General features: G+C 33.5%; 1 protein-coding gene across 1 annotated transcript in view; it reads left to right on the forward strand.

The window, feature by feature from the left end:
* Nucleotides 1-23,929, forward strand: part of LOC144977514 (uncharacterized) — a 91,590-nt gene that overhangs the window by 9,079 nt on the left and 58,582 nt on the right. The window contains exons 3-5 of the mRNA XM_078922814.1: nt 429-548; nt 11,787-11,903; nt 14,553-14,672. Coding sequence (XP_078778940.1) covers nt 429-548; nt 11,787-11,903; nt 14,553-14,672 — 357 coding nt within the window. The remainder of the gene's footprint in view (nt 1-428; nt 549-11,786; nt 11,904-14,552; nt 14,673-23,929) is intronic.

Raw genomic sequence — 23,929 nt, forward strand, 5'->3', positions numbered from 1 at the left:
CGGTATGACATTTCAGTAAAAATCTTGAAAGGAAAGAGAGAAAGAGTTATGGTAGATATCACAAATACCATAAAATCTGTTTGTTTGTTTTTAAAAATAATTTTGAAATTTGTTGATTTTCTCCTCCTGTTTGTAATGTTTTATTATTATTATTATTATTATTATTATTATTATTATTATTATTATTATTATTATTATTATTATTATTATTATTATTATTATTATTATTATTATTATTATTATTTTTATTCCTTTTTGCGTTGTTGTTGTTAATGTTTTGCTTAGCTTATTTTCCTTTTTGTATTCTTTTTGTTTTGTTTTTTGTTTTAAAAATTAAAAAAAAAAAATTTTCATGTTTTTGTTGCTTTAAAAAAAAAATGGTATTTCATGACATTTATTTTGAAAACTCATTTTTTTTTTCTCCGCAGGCCTTCGTCCCCACAGGTACCAATCTAACCTTGACCTTCTCAGCCAACTCTTGGTCAGACCGTCCAGAGGACAGGATACCCACCAGGGAGTTTGTAGACTTCGATATTGAACCAGGAAAGGTAGGTTTGATTCCTTTTTTTTTCTTTTAATTCTTTCTCAATAAAAAAAAATAAAAAATTACTCCCTTCCGCCACGACACCATAAGATCCCGTCGCCTAGGATTTCCATGAAGGAATATAGATAATCCATCAAACAGGATGTCTGATGTCAACAGGAATCAACCCATGTTTTCCAAGTGAGCGAATTGGGGGGTTGATAATCTAGCCGAAAAGCGATTTAAAAAGCAACGCAGATTTCATGCGCACCGCAGAGGATCGTGATTCGTGGAGACACCACAGCTGACCTGAAAATGAAAGTGCCTGAAGCGGGGGTCGAACCTGGGACCTTCTGGATGACCTGTGTAATGCCTTTTTTTTTTTTTTTTACGATAAACGATAACTACTATGTTACTAGTGTGCATCTTGTGTGAGTGTGTCTATGTCAATATTGTATTGTTATAAATGTGTAACCAAATGACAAATTGCCACTCTTTTGGCGACAATAAAGATATATTATTATTATTATTATTATTATTATTATTATTATTATTATTATTATTATTATTATTATTATTATTATTATTATTATTTTTTATTATTATTATTATTATTATTATTATTATTATTATTATTATTATTATTATTATTATTATTATTATTATTATTATTATTATTATTATTATCCACTCGGCCACATCTTCTTTCTAATGTATTCTGGAAAGTTCCATATCAGAAAAAGTGTAGATCTTTATCTTAAACCAGCGCCTGCTCCCTGGTGCCTGGTTTATCCCTCTGGAAAGTTCCAGACAATGTTGTAATAATTGTTCGTCACTACCAACGTCTGCTTCTTTCTTTTCCCTTGATTGATGATTATAGGGGAAATGATTATGATAATAATGATGATGTTGATGTTGATAATAAAAATAGTGGTGGCTGTAGTTTTTGTAGTAGTAGGAGTAGTAGTAGAAGTCGTAGTAGTAGTAGTAGTAGTAGTAGTAGTAGTAGTAGTAGTAGTAGTAGTAGTAGTAGTAGTAGTCGTTGTAGTAGTAGTAGTAGTAGTAGTAGTAGTAGTAGTAGTAGTAGTAGTAGTAGCAGTAGTAGTAGTAATAGTAGTGGTTGTGGTGGTAGTTGTAGTAGTAGTGGTGGTGGTAGTAGTTGTTGTAGTTGACGTAGTCGTAGCATTGGCAGCATTTCAAAGAGAATGGTAAAGAGAGAGAGAGAGAGAGAGAGAGAGAGAGAGAGAGAGAGAGAGAGAGAGAGAGAGAGAGAGAGAGAGAGAGAGAGAGAGAGACGAACAATGGGATTGCCACGATAGATATCTTTGTATTATCACCAGTAGTCTGACCTCATCCTCCCTCAACTCAAAACATTCATTCATCTGAACCTGATCAAAATCAGCAGCAGCATCAGACGACACGATCACGTGTTTCCATTCATTGAGAACCGACACCAAATTAGATTATCGCCATTTTTGTTTGGGTTTTTTGGTGATTTTTTCTTATATATTCAATATTGAATGGTGATATCACTTCCGTGGCATTACTTTATTAAATAAACCAGACAGTACCCTGCCTATCTACCGACATCTTTAAATCCCTCCCACGAAAACCACCCTTTGACGAGATTAAAAAAAAAAAAAAAAATAATAATAATTATAATTTGTCTTTGTTCAATCCCCCCCCCCCCCCCCCTTTTTCTTCCCCCTATCGTTTGACGAGATTTAAAAAAAATTAAATAAATAAATAAAAAATTATAATTTGTCTTTGTTCAGTCTCCCCCCCCCCCCCCCCTTTTTCTTCCCCCTATCCTTTGACGAGATTAAAATAATAAATAAATAAATAAAAAATTATAATTTGTCCTGTCTTTATTCAATCCCCTCCACCCTCCCCCCCCCCCCCCCCCCCCCCTCGGCTGCCCTATTTCCTCCTTGACCTTGCCCTTACTTTGTCCATTGCTGGTGGTCTGAATCGCCGCCTCCGCAGATTTTATCCATCTCAAACAATCCTGTTGTTTTTTTTTGTTTTTTTTTTCTTCCATTTATTTATTTATTTATTTGTGTAATATTTATATATATATTTATTTATTTTTCGTTTAGTCATTGATTGATCACCTTCTGATTCATAATAAAACAGTAGATTTGGATTTTTTTACTACTTGAAAGGAAATTTGTGTGTATCTAATTCCTTACTTTTTGATTTGAACAAAAATAAATATGACAGCTTCGAAAAAGTACAGAATACCAAACACGGAACGTTGCGGGCTCAAAACGCTTCTTCAACCAATAGCAAATACAGCAAAAACATGAATGCATCACTTAAATAAATCACATTTCGAGATCGTACTTGTCCACAAGACGCGCCACATACGGTTCTGCCGCTCCGAGACCTTGGGGTCCGTATGAAAGGCGCTTTGAGCACATTAAAACATAAACGCTTCCCTCCCCGTCTTTTTTTTTTTCTTTCTTTTTTTTTTATCCCTCTTATCATTTGCCGCACTGTTTATGTTCGCATTTCAGGGTCTCTCTCTCTCTCTCTCTCTCTCTCTCTCTCTCTCTCTCTCTCTCTCTCTCTCTCTCTCTCTCTCTCTCTCTCTCTCTCTCTCTCTCTCTCTCCCTTTTTTATTTTTTAAATTACGGTGTGTGTTCGGGATAGGGGTGGGGATGGGGGGTTGGGGCTATGGTACTTTTCCATAAAACACATATTATGAGTTGTTTGGCCTTATAATTTTGGTCACTAAGACCACACAATGAAAACAGACCCCCCCCCCCCCCCTGCCCCAATCTATGGTCACGACATGACACAAATATAATATCTATTTTTAGATCAACCGATAATCAACAACAATATTTGCCTCCCTTTGATGTATTTGTCACGATGATAACAACATGCCCATCACGACCGGATCGTTTCCTGTTTTTATTACATTTATTGTCTTTTGGCGGGTTTTCATTTTATTTAGCGGTAAATCCCAAATTATAGCGGTTTTCTTCTTGAATCACACTCATCCTTCTTTGTACTCTTGTGACCCCTGTTGATTTTTTACGGCATCGCGCAAACTGGTCAATCCCTTTTTTTTTTTTTTAAAAAGTCTAACCCTCTCTTTTCTTCTATGTTTCTTTCTTTCTTTCTTTCTTTCTTGTTCTTTGTATTTTTCGTTTCATATTTTTTAATGTGGTCTGTTCCATTTTTTAAATAACTGTATCGTTATGATCTTTTTGTATCGCAATGTTATGCAGCGTTCCATATTGAACAAAAAAAAAAGAAATGTTCTTTACAAAATAATCTTATTGAAGGATCCATCCCTTTTTCTTTCTTTTCTTCTTCTCCAACCTCCCCCCCCCCCCCCCCCACCCACCTTTCCCCTTTTTTTTTTCGGTTACCACGGCTTGGCACAAGCAGCGTGTGCCCATCCTACTACGATAACCACAATGAATACTCAATACAATCTCAAGAGCCAACTAGGCAACAAATCGTCGATTTAGTCATGGTTATTAATTATAATATCAATACATCAAGGCATGCATCAGTCTCCATCCAGTCTTGGTGGGGGTCCCGATAGTTCAGTTGATAGAGCACTCGCTTCACAAGCATTAGGACCAAAAGATCGATCCCGGGTGCAGTCGATTTTTTTTTCTTTTTCTGACCCTCCTGTCCACCCAGCAGCGAATTGGTAGTTGAGTCTGTTAGATTTTTTGCGGCAAGTACTTGGCGATAGACTAGCGTCCTATCAAAAAGGATGGCAGACAATTGCTGTTGTCCGTTTCACGCTATAGAATGGGAATGGAATAATGGCTCTGAGAGACTACTAATGTCTCCAATCTCCCGTGTTCAGAATTTGTTATCAGCCTTCTCAAAACGGTATTATAGTTTTATAATTTTGTAAGTGTTGCCGCTCGAAGCTCGACGAAATAAATAAATAACAATGTTAAAGTGAATGTAAGCTTCAATTTAATAAACGAACACAGATAATGTGAACGTTTCAGGTCATTGGTGCCCCGTATCAATGTTTTTGTTTATTCACCTTAACAACGCCACTATCACATTATCTCATTCGTCTGTCGCGTTTTATTCATCCTGTTTTGTTGATAAAGGGGAAACCCGAAACGTCCAGGTTATCTGTTTTCGTTTATTAAATTGAAGCTTATATTCAATTTCACATTGTTATTTATGATTTTATATAGTGCGGCTCTGTAGTCTAGTGGTATGGCAGTCGCCTATGGATCCAAAGGTCCTGGGATCAAGTCCCTGAGTTATTATTATTATTATTATTATTATTATTATTATTATTATTATTATTATTATTATTATTATTATTAGTAGTAGTAGTAGTAGTAGTAGTAGTAGTATTAGTAGTGGTAGGAGTAGTAGTAGTAGTAGTAGTAGTAGTAGTAGTAGTAGTAGTAGTAGTAGTAGTAGTAGTAGTAGTAGTAGTAGTAGTAGTAATAATAATAACAATAATAATAACAATAATAATAATAATAATAATAATAATAATAATAATAATAATAATAATAATAATAATAATAATAATAATAATAATAATAACAAAAAACAACAATAATACTGTACACTTATATAGCGCCAACATCTCGTGCAATATTCTGAGCTCTAGGCCCTATAGTTTAAAGAGAGTATTGTACTTCCATTACGACAATGAGCCCATAACAATTTGGGTTATCAGACCTGCATGCAATCAATTCCAAATCGTTTCAGGGCCATCCTCTCCCTCCTCGCCTTTTCCATTTCCATTTCCTTTTCTTTCTGTGTATTTTATCCTGGCACCTCCCATAGAAATTTCGCCAAATGATTGTTTCGTGGATTTTTTACTCACACTTACAAATACATTATTGTTGAGTCATCGTCGTCATTATCATCATCATCATCATCATTTTTACAACAACAACAACTACTACTACTACTACTACTAAAACTACTACTACTACTACTACTACTACTACTACTACTACTACTACTACTACTACTACTACTACTACTACTACTACTACTACTACTACTACTACTACTACTGATATTCTTCTTCTTCTTTTATTATTATTATTATTATTATTATTATTATTATTATTATTATTATTATTATTTATCATCATCATCATCATCATCATCATCATCATCATCATCGATATCATTATTATTTCCTCTCTATAATAAGTCGAAGCCAGAGGGAAAAATAAAATAAAAATATCTAAATGAAAAAGTTAATAGAGAAAAGAAAAGAAAGAAGAAGAAAAGAAAAAAAATAAGAATAGAACTTTAAAAAAAAAAAGCATAGGAAGTAACGGGCACTCCTTTTCTCCAATGTGTGACCGCAGCGTGGAAATGGCGGTGGCTAGAGGCTACGTTAGGGGGCGGGGGATTGTGTGAAGATGAGAAAGATCATAAAGGAAGGAATCCAACAAACTAACACAAAGAATATATTATTATTATTATTATTATTATTATTATTATTATTATTATTATTATTATTATTATTATTATTATTATTATTATTATTATTATTATTATTATTATTATTATTATTATTATCATTATTATTATTACTACTATGCTTGCGGTAGTAAGACTTATGCTAGAATATCTAGTCAGTCAACGTTAGACAAAGATATTTTGTCTACAACTAGATAGTCAAGGACAAGAACTGCAGGGAAGACTAGTCTCCTATGAAAGCATGTACAGTGTGAAACGCTTAAGTCGGTGAGCTTAAAGAAGAAAGGAGACGAAGAAGGAGGAGAAGAAGAATAAGAGGATTGTTATTGTAACTATTAACATTATTATTTTTTTTTTTAATTATTATTATCATCATCATCATCATCATCATTATTATTATTTATTATTATTATTATTATTATTATTATTATTATTATTATTATTATTATTATTATTATTATTATTATTATTATTATTATTATTATTATTGTTATTATTATTATTATTATTATTATTATTATTATTATTATTGTTGTTATTATTATTATTATTATTATTATTATTATTATTATTATTATTATTATTATTATTATTATTATTGTCGTTGTTATATTATAAATCAGTGGGTTTACTTATCGAGAGAAAAAAAGAAAGACCAAAAAAAAGAAAGAATGCATGCTGTTTAAGCGACTCACACTGTACTTTCTTTGAATCAGCAGTTGTAAAAATTCCTAGTGATGCATGATGCATATCGCTATAACGACTGCCACCATAGCTGCGCTGCGATCAGTTTATTTTTTGTTTGGTTGTTTTTTTATTTTTTATTTTTTTTTTTTTTGTTTTTTTTTTTTTTTTGGGGGGGGGGGGGGGGGGGGGGGGAGTTGTTTTGCTGTCCCAGTTTTTACTCATTTCTATCCACGGTCGATGTAACCAGCAGCCTAACCACTTCCTTTTTTTTCACACCCATAATTCCCTAACCACTTCCTTTTTAGCGTTTCCTTTATTTTATCATAGTAGGCTATCTTTGTCGCCGTTTGGTTGGAAATACGATAAAGGTTGTTGGGGGGGGGGGGGGGTACGGTTAGACCACACGTAAGTGATGCCTTTGTCCTCTCACAATTTAATAAGTATGGCGCCAACAATATGTTTTTTATGTGTGGTCTTTTTTTTTTTAATTTATTAGATTGTCAAAATAGATTGTATAGCTTGCAGTATATTGAATTTTAATAAAGTGAAGTGCGTATGATATAAAATTGTATCACTAAGGTTGGGGTTCTTTTGATTTTTTAGATTTTTTTTCTATCGGTTTTTTTTCTTTTTTTTTCGTTGTTTATTATATTTATTTATTTATTTATTTATTTATTTATTTATTTATTTATTTATTTATTTATTTATTGTTGTTGTAAATTTTCTGACCAACTCGCCTTCATGTGAACATCAGAGCGCTGGACTCTCTCTCTCTCTCTCTCTCTCTCTCTCTCTCTCTCTCTCTCTCTCTCTCTCTCTCTCTCTCTCTCTCTCTCTCATACACACGCAAAAATAGATAAACTCACTCAAACGCATATACACTCTCACACAGGATCAAAGCAAAATTAGTTGGGACATGAATAGGGCTCAATCTTAAAATCTCCCTTAACCTCTTTGTCACCATGTCCTCAAGTTCGCACAACCACCCACAATTACATAAACAATTTATTACTGACCGACATAAATTATGTATATTATACTCTTGTTACAACCTACTTAACTCCATTGTGACGTTTTAAGGAAATAGGATGCTCGGTATATTATATAGTGTTAAATTTCGCATCATCATCCGTCGGAAACACAATGTTATCACTACCATCCATCCTATTTTCTTCTATCTACTAATCACCCACGCGAAGTTTGAAAATTTACGCAGATGATAGTATCTTTCTTAAAGCGTCAAAGTCCATTATTCAATCCCCACCCCCCTTCCCCACTCCCCCGGTTTTTACCTGTGTTTGTCTAGCTTTTTTATAATTACAGGTTCAATGTTATGATTTTTAATGCGTAATCAAATTACACGACACTTGCGATATGCAGTGATACTGCACCTCTAATTATCTTGTTTTTTTTTGTCACATCAAACAATTTATTATGCATTTTCGTCTTCATTCATGCGTCAGTGATTATTGCCACAAAGCCACATTATGTCAATAAATCATGCTCCATAATTCATTCATTCAATCGTTCATTCATTCATTCATTCATTCACATATTCATTCATTCATGCGTTCATCATTCACAAATACTGTACACGTGTATTTATTTATTTACTTAATTTATGTGTTGGCTTTTTTTAATTCTATGCATTATTGTTGTTCGATTTCCGATTCACGCGTTCATGAGAAGGTTAACTTTTCACATTGCTATCTCGCTGCCCTTACCATCCCAATTCGCGTTCTTCGAACTCGTGAATAAAGCCCCCGCAATTTTTGTCCATTGAGTCATAACAGCTGACCAGTCATACAATCTGACCTACTTTACTATTGGGAAACCCGTTACTACGACCCTTTATCGAGGTCACGCTTACTACAACGAACGAGCGTAAAGGTGGAATGTAAGTGGGCGCGGCATTCTTTCCCCGAAGATTAATTTATTCATCACAACCTTTGCACTCGGAAGCAAAGCAAAGTTCGTGTTATATGTTTGGCGTCTGCGATGCTTGCTCTGTCGTCTGGTACCCAGAAGTTGAAAGTGAAAGTTACAGAAGTTAGACCGTTTTCACCCATCATGCGGTCAGAAAACATGAGTGATATACTCATCTTCAATTTACATAAACTCAGTCATATATCCTCTCAAAACAACCAGTCTGTTTTCAAAACTAATTGGTATGCTTTATCATAAACAATAATCAACAAACCAAGTCCAGATGTGCGGAACAGGTGCGTTTAGCAGCGAGTGATTTCGCCCCAATATTCTTATCGAGGCAGGCCAAAAAAAAAAAAAATATATTAAAATCACCCTGCGCTTAACTCTAAAATTGTTTATTTTATATCATATAAACTGGCAATATGTTATGGGGTTTCTTTTCATTATTTGAGTTTGAGTCAAAGTCTCGCCTATGAAAACTTAACATTACATTGCTGCAACGGACCTCAACCACAGGTGTCCACTGTACTTTACTTTTATAATAATCTAGACTAATACGTATGGCTAAGACATGGAAGTGGAAGAAATGAATGCATGCTAATCTTGGCCATTTTGATAACATTTATATCTCGACACCCTTTCCTAGCAGTCCTGTACTGCCTGGGTCGATTGATACTTTACCTCTTGACAATTTTCCCAATAAAATGTAAGAAGAAAAATAAATTGTTTCAATTGCAATCAAATTGCAATTTTTCATGGAGTTGAATCTCAGGTTAATTGGTCTCAAATCAAAGAGGTAACCCTTCAATTGAGTTAAAATGTTAAAGTTAAAAGGTCACCAGTTCGCAATTTTGCATTCTTTGTTTTGGTGCTCAGACTTGAATTAGTCCCAATGTTAGATATTGAGGCTGAGACCTTCTGTACCTGAATAAGATCTCACTTGCTTGAAATAAACGAATACGGTTTGCTCAATGTCACGCTAATGTTACCTCTCTTTTGCCTGACATCTAATCATTACTATAGGGGAGGGGGGGGGGGGGGGGGGGGCAGAGAGATCAGAAGGAAAAAAACTGTGAGGTGCTTGCTCTTGAAACTTGAGCTACACGTACAAGACCCTGAGACAGATAGGGGTAACAAGCTCTAAATCGGGTTCTTGCAGAACATGCTTTTCAATAAAGAGAAGCTAGCAATTTTAACTGTCGAATCATATTACAAAAGTCCAGATAAATTCTGGCTTCAAAAAGAATATCAATAAGAAGATAGACCTGGATCTTTTATTTTTTTATGTTTTATATTACCTATTGGAAAGCAACTTCTTTAATTATTCATTACTGTTAGAGTAAATTTCTCATTTTTTATATCATCATTATTGTCATCGTCATGGTCACCTTATCGTCGTCATCATCATCATCATGCCTCTCCGCCACTTCAACCTACTCCTAGTCATTGTTTATTATTATTATTATTATTATTATTATTATTATTATTATTATTATTATTATTATTATTTATCATTATAAATGCAAATTATTATCCTACCTCTCGAAAGTCTAATGTTAAGTGATTGAAACGTCTTCATTTTATCACCTTTTCCATTCCTTTTGCTTATTGCATACATACTCATATAGTCAGGTATAGACTGGTTTAACTCAAAACATAGATAGTCAGTTAATCCTGTTGTGCCCTTATTCTGCCATGTCCGGGAAAATGTATGCTGGACATTATGCTGATTATATTATAGTTTTTGGAGGAAGGGTGCAGTGGGGTTTTGTCATATAGCTTGAACAAAAACAATTACAGCACATTTCGAAAAAGAACAAAATACCAAACACAGAATGTTTCGGGCTAAACCCCCCCCCCCCCTCCCCTCCCTGCTTCAGGCTTTAACTACAAAAACATTAATGGATGCATCACTTAAAATCCAAACAGACGTCTTGTCCGCAAGTAAAAGTAAAGGGTCTTGAAATGTAAAAAAACATAGATACAGAACGCTTCTATTTTATTTGTTTTACATTTCAAAATACTTTTTCTTGCAGACAAGACTTGCCATATATTTCTCTGCCGATTGTCTGGATTCTAAGTGATGTTACTAATATTTTTATTGTTTTTGTTGTTGGCTGAAGAAGGGTTTTGAGCCAGAAACGTTCTGTGTTTGATATTTTTTAATATTTTTTTTAAAGCTGTTATATTCATTTTTGTTCATTACTTTTTACAGCCCACAGTTTCTAGCAGTTTGGTATCACTTTGTTATAAAGTTTACAGTTGATAGGTCTTGTCATTATTTACCCCATGTGTCTTGTTCCTGCTTAAAGAGGCACTTTTATCGTTGCATCTCTTAATGTCCTTAATATTATAGACTTAGTTTGATAATATGATGAGTCAATTCACGTGTTACCAGAACTGATTTCGTTTTGAATGCTACTCTGCATGCGATTATCCCATTAACAATTTTGACATGAATAACTTAAATCCTGTCAATTGTAAGGGTCAAACCGAAATGGAGAGAGACTGATTGTCAAGATGCATTGTTTTACATTGGCAAAATACATATATTTGTTCTTAGCAGTGATGATATCAACTAATCCCTTCTTTGAGTGGCACAATGAGCTAAACTTTATTGTTCAGAGATAGAATATTACATGTCCTCAATTTTTATCATTCAAATATAAACTATAAAATGCATGCAATTATTTTGAACCAAGCGAACTTGCTCGTTTGGCTACAATGACATTTCTTAACAACCGAGTCTTATTGTTTTCAGCCAACTTTTTACTTTTTACTCCTTGTATAATATTAATATGAAAAAGTTTTCGATGAAAGCACTATACATACCCTAAATAGTGTTTGAATCGAACAATTTATAGATTGTCTGACCATTGTGTGCCTATCTCTGACTCTTGAGAAATATTTTTTATCTTGTATTATAGATGTCTATCATAGTTCACAGATGATTTTTTAAAGATTTTCTAATGTGGTAAAAAGTAACATGTTAAAGAACAGTCACTGATATTGGCAAAATGATGAAGATTCAGTTTTTGCGACATTGTCATAGAAAAAAATGATTCGCAGGAGGAATGTGATTTTTAACTTCAAAACTGAGGACAATATCCATTGCCTAACAGACAAATGTCGAAACATGTTTCCAATCAAAGATAAACAACAACCATTATATTTTTATTTTTCCCTTTTCTTTTTCAAGGTTCACCTTAAATCTCAATTTATCCTCAATGGAGTATGTGTGATATGGCTTGGATGGGTTGACCTCATACGATTGGACGGTGTTGGATGTTTAGCTTTTGATGAGGAAAGAGCTCAGGTAAGGATCAAAGGGAAACAGTCCCTAAGATATAACAAATAGGACTTTTTCCTCAAGAGGATATCTAGGGCACAATATCAAGTTATTGATATTTTACTCGGACCTTTCCTTAATCTCAATGATTAATTTAACCAGGTGATGATTTAAATTTTGCCACAGAATAAACTTTGTCCATAAAAAATAAAAATAAAATCTTTTGTTTAATTCAATATCAATGTTCACAATACTTTCTTCTGGATCATACTTGGTCCCATTTCTGGCCAGGTAATAAAATGGTTAAAGGCCAAGAATTTCCAATTTATCCTACTATTGGAGTGACAAATAAAAAAAAAAGTTTGTTAGAGTGAAGAAATAATTCCATAGCTTCCAAAAAAGAAATTATTCATCTATAATTTTCTATTGTTTTAATCAAGTGAAACGGTTGCATTATTCATTTTAAAATAAGTGATGTTAGGCTCTAAAGGCTCTAAATTCATCCTTTTCTAAACTTTTCAAAGACAATGTGCTCATAGAATTTGTTCTCAGTTTTGAAATTGGCATCTGGTATTGGTTGGCACAAAGTATATACATTTTTGTGTGTTGAAATTACCACCATAACACCTGCTTTTCCAAGTGTCAATTCCTCTTTGTGCAATTCTATCCTTTGAAAATATAAACACTCCTGATGATCATTCATTGTTCCCTTTTCATTTCTTTTCTATCAGTTTTTTTCTTTTCTTTCATTTTGGAGGATAATTTTTCCCAGAGGGTTCTGATGTTGAAATTTTGTCTTCAAATATCATAAAAGGCTTGACACTATTTCAAAAATTCATTGAGAGAGACATTTGTTTTGCAGGTGCCATGTCCAGACAAGGGAGATAATCCACTCTTTTTCAAGATCAAGAGTGCATGCATGTCTGTCCACAGAAGTTACGGCCAAAGGCCAAGCGCATGCGCCATATGCTGTAAAATGTCAACGTTACGCTAAACTTCCTTTTGTCTTTCTATTTGTTTCATGCATACTGTTCCTTTTGATGTTAGCTCAAGGAAGCGTTAAAATCTTCTTGACACAAGGTTTTGCAGAACTTTCGCAGACTCCTCCCCATCCTTACCATCTGCCCTGAGGCGGTTAGGGACAGGGATAGGGGGAAAAGTACTAGTTAAGAATATGATTACAGACATAAAGAACAAGTGTGCCTGCTTAAAGCATTAAATAAATTGATATGGAGTCTGATTGAAAAGCATGCATGTGCAAGACCTTTGGTTGTGAGCCTTCTCCTTACAGCTCAGCTATATGCATGGATGCTAGATTTGTATAGGCCACCAAGAAACCTGCTCTCGCCTTGAACAATGGAGGCTGCAAAGACAAAGAGAAAAATCAATATTTACTGGAGGACCTGCTCTAAGCTTCAGCTGTCTCATATTATTTCTCAGCATTCATAAGATTGCTTTTGATTGATAGTCATCTGTTTTGCAATAGCTGGTTTCTCTCTTGTTCTTAGCTGTCTCCAAAACACACTCCCCACTAACCAGCCCCTTTCATTGGATATTATATGAAATACTTGAGCCAATTAATAATTTTTGGGGTCCTTTGTTTTCAGTCTTTTCATCTTCAGCAGATGATGATGATGATGTTGATGATTATAAAGTTGTGTTAGGTTTTTTTTGTTCAATTCATAACTTTGAGTGGAGGCTGGTTTTGTTATAAGACTCTGCTCTTGTCTTTCGAGAAGGGGCAAAATGCTGCAATACCTTTTGCAGCATGCATGCCTGCTGCATTAGGCCTTCTGTTCATATCCAGTAAAGTTTATTGAATTAGCATGTTATCATCAACATCATCACCATTATTGTCCCATGAGCTCAGCTCATCTCAGCTGTCAGGGTTTATTGCCAGAAAACAATTGCAATTGGTAATCAGGGGTTTTTTGGAGTAGAAAACACATTAAAATACTAGATTAACTGATTGCCAGGTGATTTTTTTCGCTCCTTATGAATAGAATGCAAAAGACATCTTGTTTGTAACCCCCCCCCCCCCCTTACACCCAAATTATTTTTTTAATCATTAGTATTAATCACCCAGTCAATGGTCTTTTGATTTCATGAGGGTGTTAGGACGTCTCAGAAATAAGCAAGGATTAAAAAATGGATTATTGTGATGCATATGAATTAACAGTCTGTCACCTGGTTGATGGGGATTTTGTGTGTCATCATGTCTTTTGCAAACTACAAATTAATCAAAATTTTTGCAGATGTCCAATCATAGCGCATTTCTTGTACTGTGAAAAGTGGAGAGTGTTTGGATTTAAATGAACTTAACAGATGGCTGGCATTTAGTAGATTTATTTAGGTCATCAGATGTGAAAGCATATATAAGTATTTTTAAATTTTAAGACAGCTGGGGATGTTTTGTATTTTGATCATTATAAAGTCACAGAAATGACAAATTTTAATACTAAGTATGTGATTTAGTTTTTATCTAAAGGACTTACTTCCTACCAAGGACATGATTCTAGAATGCTCAAAATTTCTATAAGGCTCCAAATCATGATGAGGGGAAATGATTTGTCTTCATTTAGAAAATGATTTTTGAATCAAAACTAATGTGATTACACAACAGTGTTTTTTGATTTTTATATGGATAGTCAATTGTCAATGTCCTATCCTCTACAGGTTGAAGATGCCATGTTGCGTGAACAAATTGAACAGAACAATCGTCGTGTGCAGGAGTTTGAGGAGCGTCGCCGCCAGCATCAACAAGAACAGGAGCGACAAGCAGCTTCAGAGGCAGAGGTAGTAGAAGCATTGTTGTGCATCTCAGAACCGCCTCCTCCTCCTCCTGTTCAACCTCATTCTCATTCTCTTCCTCCTTCTCATCATCATCATCATCATCATCATGGCTCTAGTATTATATCAGACCCTGATCTCGCCCATCCCCACCACAGCTCTCTTCCTCCTCCTAGTGATACCAACAACAACAACAACAGTAGCCTCCATCAACAGTCCCTTCACCACCCCCATCTCCATCATCATCATCACCCACCTCATAGTTCTGGTGACCACTCGTGACCTTTTGCATTATTCGAAGATGATTGACTAGGTTAAAATACAGATCTGCTGAACAGTGATAGGGAATTTATTTTGGCCTTTTATTGAGTCGTTTATCTGTTGTTTTATAGAGTATTCAATTTCTGGACATTTTTTTTTTTTTTTTTTTTCTGTTTAAAAAGTATAAATAGAAAATTATAAGTTGTTTTCTCTCAGTAGAAAATTAAAAGAAGACACGTCAAACTAATCAGTCTATTTTAGGTTTTTAAAAGTTGGATTTAGATTTTTAAAATTTTCCTCCTCCTTGCTCTTTTTTTCTGAAATTTTAACCAAATTTTGTAGAAAGGAACGCTTTAGGCTATTTGACATGACTATCTCAGTTCAATGTTTTACGCAGTATGATATTTATAATGTTATCAAGTTTTTGTTTTCTATTTCAATTTTTTTTTTTTTTAAATAGATGATGTAAATTTTCAATTATTGATATGCAGGTCTGTAAAGTATTTTAATCGCCAACCCAATAAATAATAATTGCACTGACTACGCTGTCTCATGACTCATTCCAAACCAAAATTTCCACTAAACTATGCAGGTTTAGCACCTGTTGCTCACATAAACAACATTCTGTTATTTATTAACTCTAAACGATGTTTATACTTCATATCCGTTTTTGTTTTTTTGTTTTACCGAATGATTATTTGTCATTGCAAACTCATCTGGATTAGAATTAAAAAAAACAACACAAAACCAAAAATAAATTAACGTATTTGAGACTCGTCGTTTTAGTGTGGGCTGGAATTATGGGAAGTTTGTGTGAGAGTGGTAGTTTTCTTGCCTTTGAGACAGATTTCATTAGAAATCCGCATTTGAAACAATTTTTTTTTCTTATTGAGACTTGTCAGGATTAAGATTTAGCTCAAAGTATATTGAATTGTGGATGTTTTGAACATTATTGCTGCTTACTTTAAAATGAAAATCGTCGACGCTGGCGATTTCATTTTCGTAGTTTCAGTAGGCATGACATTTTGATGAACAATTACAGTGTATAGATTGAAATTTATATAGTGCCTTTTATATATGTGCTGACAAGAGCATCACGCCTTTAATAGCTTGGAGAAATTTTAATTGATTGTGATAAGTTGTTTGATATCTGATTGAACAAAAAAAAAAAAATGTGAAAATGGATTGCCGTGTGCTGTAAATAAGATAAATATAATTGATTATCCTGCAGATACATACAGATACCAAATTGGTTTGGTAATCTGTAAACTGACATAAAAATGTGGATATCGAAATATGGATGATGGGCGCCGGGATGAATAATTCAGTATTTTTGTTTCATGGATCGGAATACAATGTGATAGATTCTTGATTGTCCTTGGTAATAAGTTGTTGATTTGGTGGGTTTTATGTCTGACTCGATCGCTTTATGGACAGAATAATAAATTATGGCTCAATGCTTTTAGAATCCTAATACTAATAATGAGAGTGGCTTATAAATATGGCAGTATTCATTATGCACAGAGGCAACGTATTGATTTCACATGATGATTCATTTCCATGAAATATTTATCAAATGACAAACGAACAAAGATAATATTGTCTCATTAACCACCTTATTTCAGTTTGAATAAATACTTCTCAGTGTAAATAGTCATGAATAAGAGATAAACTTCCTTATACTTATAGTATCTCTGCGGCCGTTTAGTGTCATTTCTGTGATGATCTCCTGTACAATATGAAGCTTATTTCAACAATTCGGGCTTTAATAAGAATTTTTAATTTGTTCTTCTTAAAATGAAAATTGAAATATTACTTGTGATTGAAGTGAAGGTCTAGAAGTATCAAAATATGATGGCAGAAAGATTTAAGAATTTATATCTTGTGACATTGAGTGTAAAGACCATTGCTTTTTTTTTTGAAGTGGCTATTCATTCACCATGGTGTTGAAATGAAATGTAAAAAAAAAGAAATTTGCATTTTTCGAAATCATTATCGTTATATTAAAAAAAAAATTAATCAAATGCCTTATATTTTTACACAAATTTTCTCATACACGGAGTACAAGTATTACAATAATGATCAAATATAATCGTCTAGATCTAGTGCCTTAATTTGAAATGTGTTCAAGCAAAGATTATGATATTTAGAGATCCCATTGTGATTGAAGATTGGTTTATTATATATTGGTTGGAAGATTGGTTTATTATATATTGGTTGGAAGATTGGTTTATTATATATTGGTTGGAAGATTGGTTTATTATATATTGGTTGATGAGTGGTCACCCCTTGTCTGGTTAGGATTCCCTACTTTCCTCTGTGTGATACATGCTCTCTAGCTCTGCCATAGACGGATTGACAGATCGATCATTGAAAGAATTGTTGTGATACGTGTTGTTGTCATCTCAGTGAATCTTTACTATTGTTGTACACTTTTGGCTTCTCATGCTGTTATTTATTTATTTTGCTGATATTGCTGTACACGACTTTATAGTTCTTAATTTGTTGTGTAATTTAGCTTTATTGTTGTGATTTTTGTATTTGAGCATTTATGTTGTGACTTATATACACATAGCGGCCAATTGTCCCGATAAAGTCGGGACTGTCCCGATTTGGCAATCGGAGTAAAAAATCTAATTTTTTAAAAATTGGCCAAGGATTCCCATTTTCTGTATTTTTACTGAATCCAGTATGCAATAAACCCTCAGGATAATTTCAAATCACCTGCTAAACGGGGAAAAAAGTAAGTACTCAATGTCTATTTACAGGAGTTCACCAATCAGAAAAGGGGTTGGTCTATGTGTCTGATTAAAAGTTCAGTAAAATTTTTGCCTCCAGAATTGACAACCCTGATTGGCCTGTTTATATATATATATATATATATATATGGAAATGACCCTTGCATGTCCCAGGATTATGCATTTTTGACTATCAAATTAAAACAAGGAATAGAAAAAGCTTTAAATCTGGATTATATCATATAATAGTCCAAACATACCGCTGTTTTGAGTCATGACAGTATTTTGCGTTAGAGTGTCTCGTTTTAGCTCTGAAAATTTTAATCCAGGAACAGAAAAAGCTCTAAATCTGGATTATATTATATAATAGTCCAAACATACTGCTGTTTTTGGTCATGACGGTATTGTGCGTTAGGGTGTCCCGTTTTAGTTCTTTGAAAAGTTGGCCGCTATCTATATATACATTATTAAAGTATTGATATTTTGATTTTAAAATTTTCATGTGGTTGTTATTTTTTTGTTTTATCAAATTGTGTTTCTATTTTTGTACTTACAATGTATTTTATAATTGGTTGGTTGTGTTGTTTATCTAAAAGCATCGCGGAAATGGGAATTAATTTTTTTGTGAAACAAATTGGTTAGTGATTATTTTTTTTTAAAATCATAATCGAACCGTCCATGATATAATTCTTAATTTTAAAAAGATTTAAGTTTTATTTATATAGAGTAAAAATACAAAAGCATTTTTACTAGTAAAGTTATATCCCTCATATAATTCTCAGATATTTATTCAAATAGTTTTCTGATTAGAATACTAATTTGAACAAATATTCATTTTGAATAGCATATTCTATGAAAAAGATATAGATAAATAGAATTTTAAAAACAAATGAAATGCAATATAAGAACACACCAAAAGTGTTTCCGTCATTTTAAAGTTTTCTCATATAATTGAATTTTTGTAAAGTTTTTCAACAGTGATATTCAAAACTGTTTCATTCGCCTTACACAAAATTTAATTGTTCTTTTTAATCAAGAGTCCCTTGTGTTAACCGTCTTCAATTGTAAACAAAATTGATGTTGATTGCATTTGCATTCAATTACACAAATTGCGCAATGCGTTATGTTTATGCTGCTGTGGAAAGGATGAAGATACTGGTGTAGAATTTGAATGATATTTTTATTACATGTATATTTTGTATTATATCTTTAACATTTAAAAAAGAAATGTATTATGATCTTAAAATAGTTTGCATGAACATTTCAATTTCATTTGCAAGTTTGGGTTATATTATCTAGTCAAACGTAGAATTTTATCATATTTGTTCGGGTTTTATTATTATTATTATTATTATTATTATTATTATTATTATTATTATTATTATTATTATTATTATTATTATTATTTATTATCATTATCATTATCATTATTATTATTATTATTATTATTATTATTATTATTATTATTATTATTATTATTATTATTTGTCATGCATGAATTTTACAGAGTAAATTTTGTATTCGATAAATTTCTATTTTTTGTTTCATTTCTTTCATGTATCATGGCGATTCATTAATTTGTGGAATTATCGTTAATGATTTAATTAGGGTCATCATGATTTAAAAGAAAATTACTCTCTTGAAATATTAAATTGAAGCCATAGGATTTCTCATTAATCAAGACAAAAAGAAAAAGATTTGCTCTTTATTGTCATTATTAACATTTCTCAGCAAATTATCATTTGAGCAATTTTATTCAGATTTGGTTCAAATTTTTAAAGGGATTAAATATTATTGGTTTATTGAGACTAGGGTGAAAATTAAACATTGAATAAAAACTCGTCATGAATTTTATGAATTGCCATGTCTGTATGTTGTATCTTCTATGCTTTTTCTTTTGTATTTTTAGTTGTATTTTTAGTTCGTATTTTCACCTTTATTTAAAAAAAAAACAATTAAAAAAAAAGAAAATTTTTATTGTTGTATTTTGTATTTTATGTCTTGTTAGAAAAAAATTGTTTTATCGTGATAGCAAAGATATGTTCTTTTACAGAGTGAAATAACTGTGATGGTATTGTGAGAAATGAATATATTACTCTTACAATTTGACTAGTAACGAAAGTTTTCTTTCTTTCTATCTTTTTTTGTTTTGTTTTTGTTTTATGTTTGTTTTTTGTTTTTGTTTTGTTTATTTCTTTATTGTATGTGAACATTTGTTTAAAAATATACAAATTAATTTATCAATGTAAGTATTTGTGTATTCTATTTGTAATTCAATTGTTATTATCCATTTCACGCTATAGAAATCGGATCCCTTGTACGTTCAGTCATATCTTGTGCTATGTATTGGGTAATAATGCCCAAGAACATTACACTTTACACTGAAGCCAGAAAAATAATGTTCTTTTTTTTTTTTTTTTGTATAATTTTCTCATTTTTATACGTCCTGTTACTCTTGTGGATGGTAACATCGCGGCCATCTATGCTTAAGACAAGAAAACAGGATTTAAATTTTTTTTTATTGTCTTGGAGGGTAAATTGAAATTCATTCCACCAAAGCCACACTCACACAATGCAGCTCATTGTCCATTAAAGATATAAATATTTATGCTTGTTATTGTGCTTATTTATATTTTAGAATAACCAATATATTGTACGTGTTTAACGATGTGCGTGTGTGTTATTTTAGTATAAATTAAAAGGAAATAAAACAACAAAATTTTTCATATAGAAAATAAGGGTGACGGAAGTGATGCTGGGTGGTTGGGGTGTGAAGAATGGGCTTGGGAGGGGGGAGAGGGTGAGTTATAATCAAACAACAATGATACAGCTAAATAAGACTCACATTTTACAAAGTTTTTGAGATTGGACACGATCATGAATTGAAATTACTTTCAAAGCCTTTTGAGGGGGGGGGGGGTCAGACGTTTTTTTTACTCCTTTTAATGTCCTCCAAACGTGTAAATATATACTTTATCTGTATTTTGGGGGTCCCAATGGTTCAGTTGGTAGAGCTCTCGCTTCACATGTGCAGTCGAGATTTTGTATGACACCGCCCCCCCCCCCCCCCCCCCCCCCCCCCTTGTCCACCCACCTGTGGTTGGATAGTTGGGTCTGTTAGATCTGGTGGAAAGTTCTTTGTGATAAACTAGCGTCCTATCCGAAGGGTAGCAATCATTTGCTATTGTCTGTTTCATGCTAGCTATAGAAACCAGGATAAACTCCCAACTCCATGTGTCAAGTGGCTCTTGAAGGACTACTTTTAAGTGTCTGAACTTTGTTAAATTTATAATCGTTATGATCGTTACTTTAAAAAGGCATGATACTTGATCAAAATAACTTGGAATTTTGTTAGTTTGCTTGTTTATTCTCTAGTGTGTGTTTTTGTTTTGTTTTGTTTTTTGTTGTTGTTTTTTTTTATAAGCTGCAAACTTAACTTTTTTATTTTTTTTTTGTGACTTGCAAATGATTTTAGATGCGGTTGACGGATCCTCTGCTTGTCTTATATTTGTAAACCAAAGAGATAGTCAGTCGTCTGTTCCTCTTCTTCTTTTGTCGGACTGAAGGCAGACCTGCCTACGGCTATAAAACAATTCGTAGGATTACGGAATTTTGGCTCTTATGTCTGAACTCATGGGCATCTTTCAGTCATTAAAACTAACTGAAAATGAAAGTTGGTTTCAGACTACATAATTTTAAGGATTTTGAAGTGTTATGGAATCCTTGTATGAGTAAACTGTTGATTTTTAAAAGTTAACAATAGCGAGTACAATTTTTGTTTTCTCCTGAAAAACGCGAATTTTTAAGATTGCAAGTTGATAGGCAGGTCTGTGAAGGCGATTAAAAATTGTATGTAATGAAAATTTTAATCCAGGAACAGAAAAAGCTCTAAATCTGGATTATATTATATAATAGTCCAAACATACCGCTGTTTTTGGGTCATGATGGTATTGTGTGTTAGGGTGTCCCGTTTTAGTTCTTTGAAAAGTTGGCAGGTCTGTGAAGGCGATTAAAAGTTGTATGTTAAGCTAAACGGAGTGTCACTCTCGATAAAATGCTGTGTGCTCAAAGAGTACGCGATCATGAACAATCGTACTACAATATTTGAGGAGGAAACATCTCCGGTCAACATTTTCTTCTTCGTGTTAAAGTTAAAGTAAACCAACTATCTATGTTTAACCTAAAGCATATCATTTATGGTGACACTGAGCATATGTATATATTACTACTTTCAAAGCTCATTGAGGGGTGAGGTTTGGGGGGAGGGGGGGGGGGGCTGTCGGAGACAGTGATGACAAAACAAGAATCATCATCATCATCTAGTCAGCTGATCCTGCGTAGGACGTTGCTTCCCGAACTTTCTTGCGAAACAGATTACGGTTTTCCGCCAGTCTACTTGCTTGAGTTGCTGTCATTCCCAGCCATTCACATATATCTTGTTCCCAGCTTCTTGTTGGTCTACCTCTTCCTCTCTTGCCGTCTACCCTTGTCTGCAGAATGTGCTTTTCTAATGATTCGTGGCGAGTCGTGTGGCCAAAATAGTTTAGTTTCAATTTCTTTACAGTTTGAAGAAGAATTGGTGATTTTATTCCGATCCTTCTCAGGACTTCTTTGTTTGTTTGTTTTTCAGTCCATGATATTCTGAGTATTTTTCTGTAGCATGCCATTTCAAAAGCTGTGATCTTTGTGCTCTCTGCTTTGCTGATAGTCCATGCTTCGCATCCATATGTTGCAGTTAGGAAAACAACACTTTTGAGGATTTTGATTTTTGTTTGAATGCACTGCCCTTTCCAGATATTATTCATCTTTTCTAGCTTTGATCTTGCCATTGCTAGTCTCCTCCTGATCTCTGGGGCCGATTTCCCGTTGTACTCAATCCTGGCTCCAAGATATTCAAAATTCTTTACTCTTTCTATTTCTTCTCCATTGATTTTTATGATGGCATCTGTTTTGCATTTGTCAGTATTCATGATTTTGGTCTTCTTTATATTCAGCTTAAGGCCTTTGGTCTCGCTATGTTCCTTAACAGATGTTATTAGATTCTCTAGTGCCCCCGGTGTTGTGGACAATAGTGCAGTGTCGTCTGCGTACCTCAGATCTTTTATGGGTAGACCTTGCATTTTAGGTTCGTTGTAATTGCTTCTCCTGACATCGTTTTCCACATCTCGCATTATACCTTCAGTGTAAATGCTGAACAAATGGGGTGATAGAATACATCCCTGTCTTACTCCTTTTGTAACTTTGAACCATTCTGTTGTTCCGCTTTCTAGTTGTACCGCTGATTGTTGGTTCTCATAGAGGGATCTTATCAGGTTTCTAATTCTAGGATCAAAGTTCATCTCCAGGAGAGTTTCCCATAGTTTCTCATGATTAACACAATCAAAAGCTTTCGAATAGTCTATAAAACAAGTGTGGAGGCCTGAATTTACTTCTCGATGCTTCTGAATAATTTGACGCAAATTGAATATGTGGTCTCTTGTCCCTCTGTTTTTTCTAAAACCTGCCTGGGTGTTACTGACTTCTTCTTCCAGTTTACGTTCAATCCTGTTCATGATAATTTTTAGAAGGATTTTGCTTGTATGACTGATGAGTGATATTGTTCGGTATTTGGAGCATAGTTGTAAGTCTCCTTTCTTAGGCAATGGTATAAAAATTGCTCTCCTCCAATCTGAGGGCCAAATTTCTTTCTCCCAAATTTTCGTACAAAGTCTTAGATATACTTCAACTCCTTCATCTTCGCTTGCTTTTATCATCTCAGCTTGAATGTTGTCACAACCTGGACTTTTCCCATCTTTAAGTGATTTAATTGCCCATTCTATTTCAGATTTTAGAGGTGGTAAGCTAGATTCTTCGTTTTCATTTTGCATGTTGTTTTGCAAAGGTTGGATTTCGTTTATTTGGTCTTCTGTGTACATATCTTCACAATATCTTTTCCACCTATTTGCTATGTCTTCTGCTTCTGTGAGGGGTTTACCTTGCTCATCTTTTATCACCCCTATTCGTTATTGAAAACTTTTTGTGATGGTTTTTATTTCATCATACATTTCCCTGGTCTTGTTTTCTCTCTGAAGGTCTTCTATTTTTCTGCATTTTCTCATGAGATATTCTTTCTTATCCGTTCTGCACAGCTTTTTCACTTCCTTAGCTATCTCTTTGTATACATTGCTATGAGTGCCATGAGTCGTCTTTGCGTCTTTCCTCTCTTTGATTTTGTTTAGTGTATTTTCACTCATCCATGGTTGTCTTTTGCCCCGTTTTTTAGGA

Source organism: Berghia stephanieae, chromosome 7 (assembly GCF_034508935.2).
Source record: "Berghia stephanieae isolate SIO BIC M18660-M18661 chromosome 7, UCSD_Bste_1.3, whole genome shotgun sequence".
Lineage (NCBI taxonomy): Eukaryota > Metazoa > Mollusca > Gastropoda > Nudibranchia > Aeolidiidae > Berghia > Berghia stephanieae.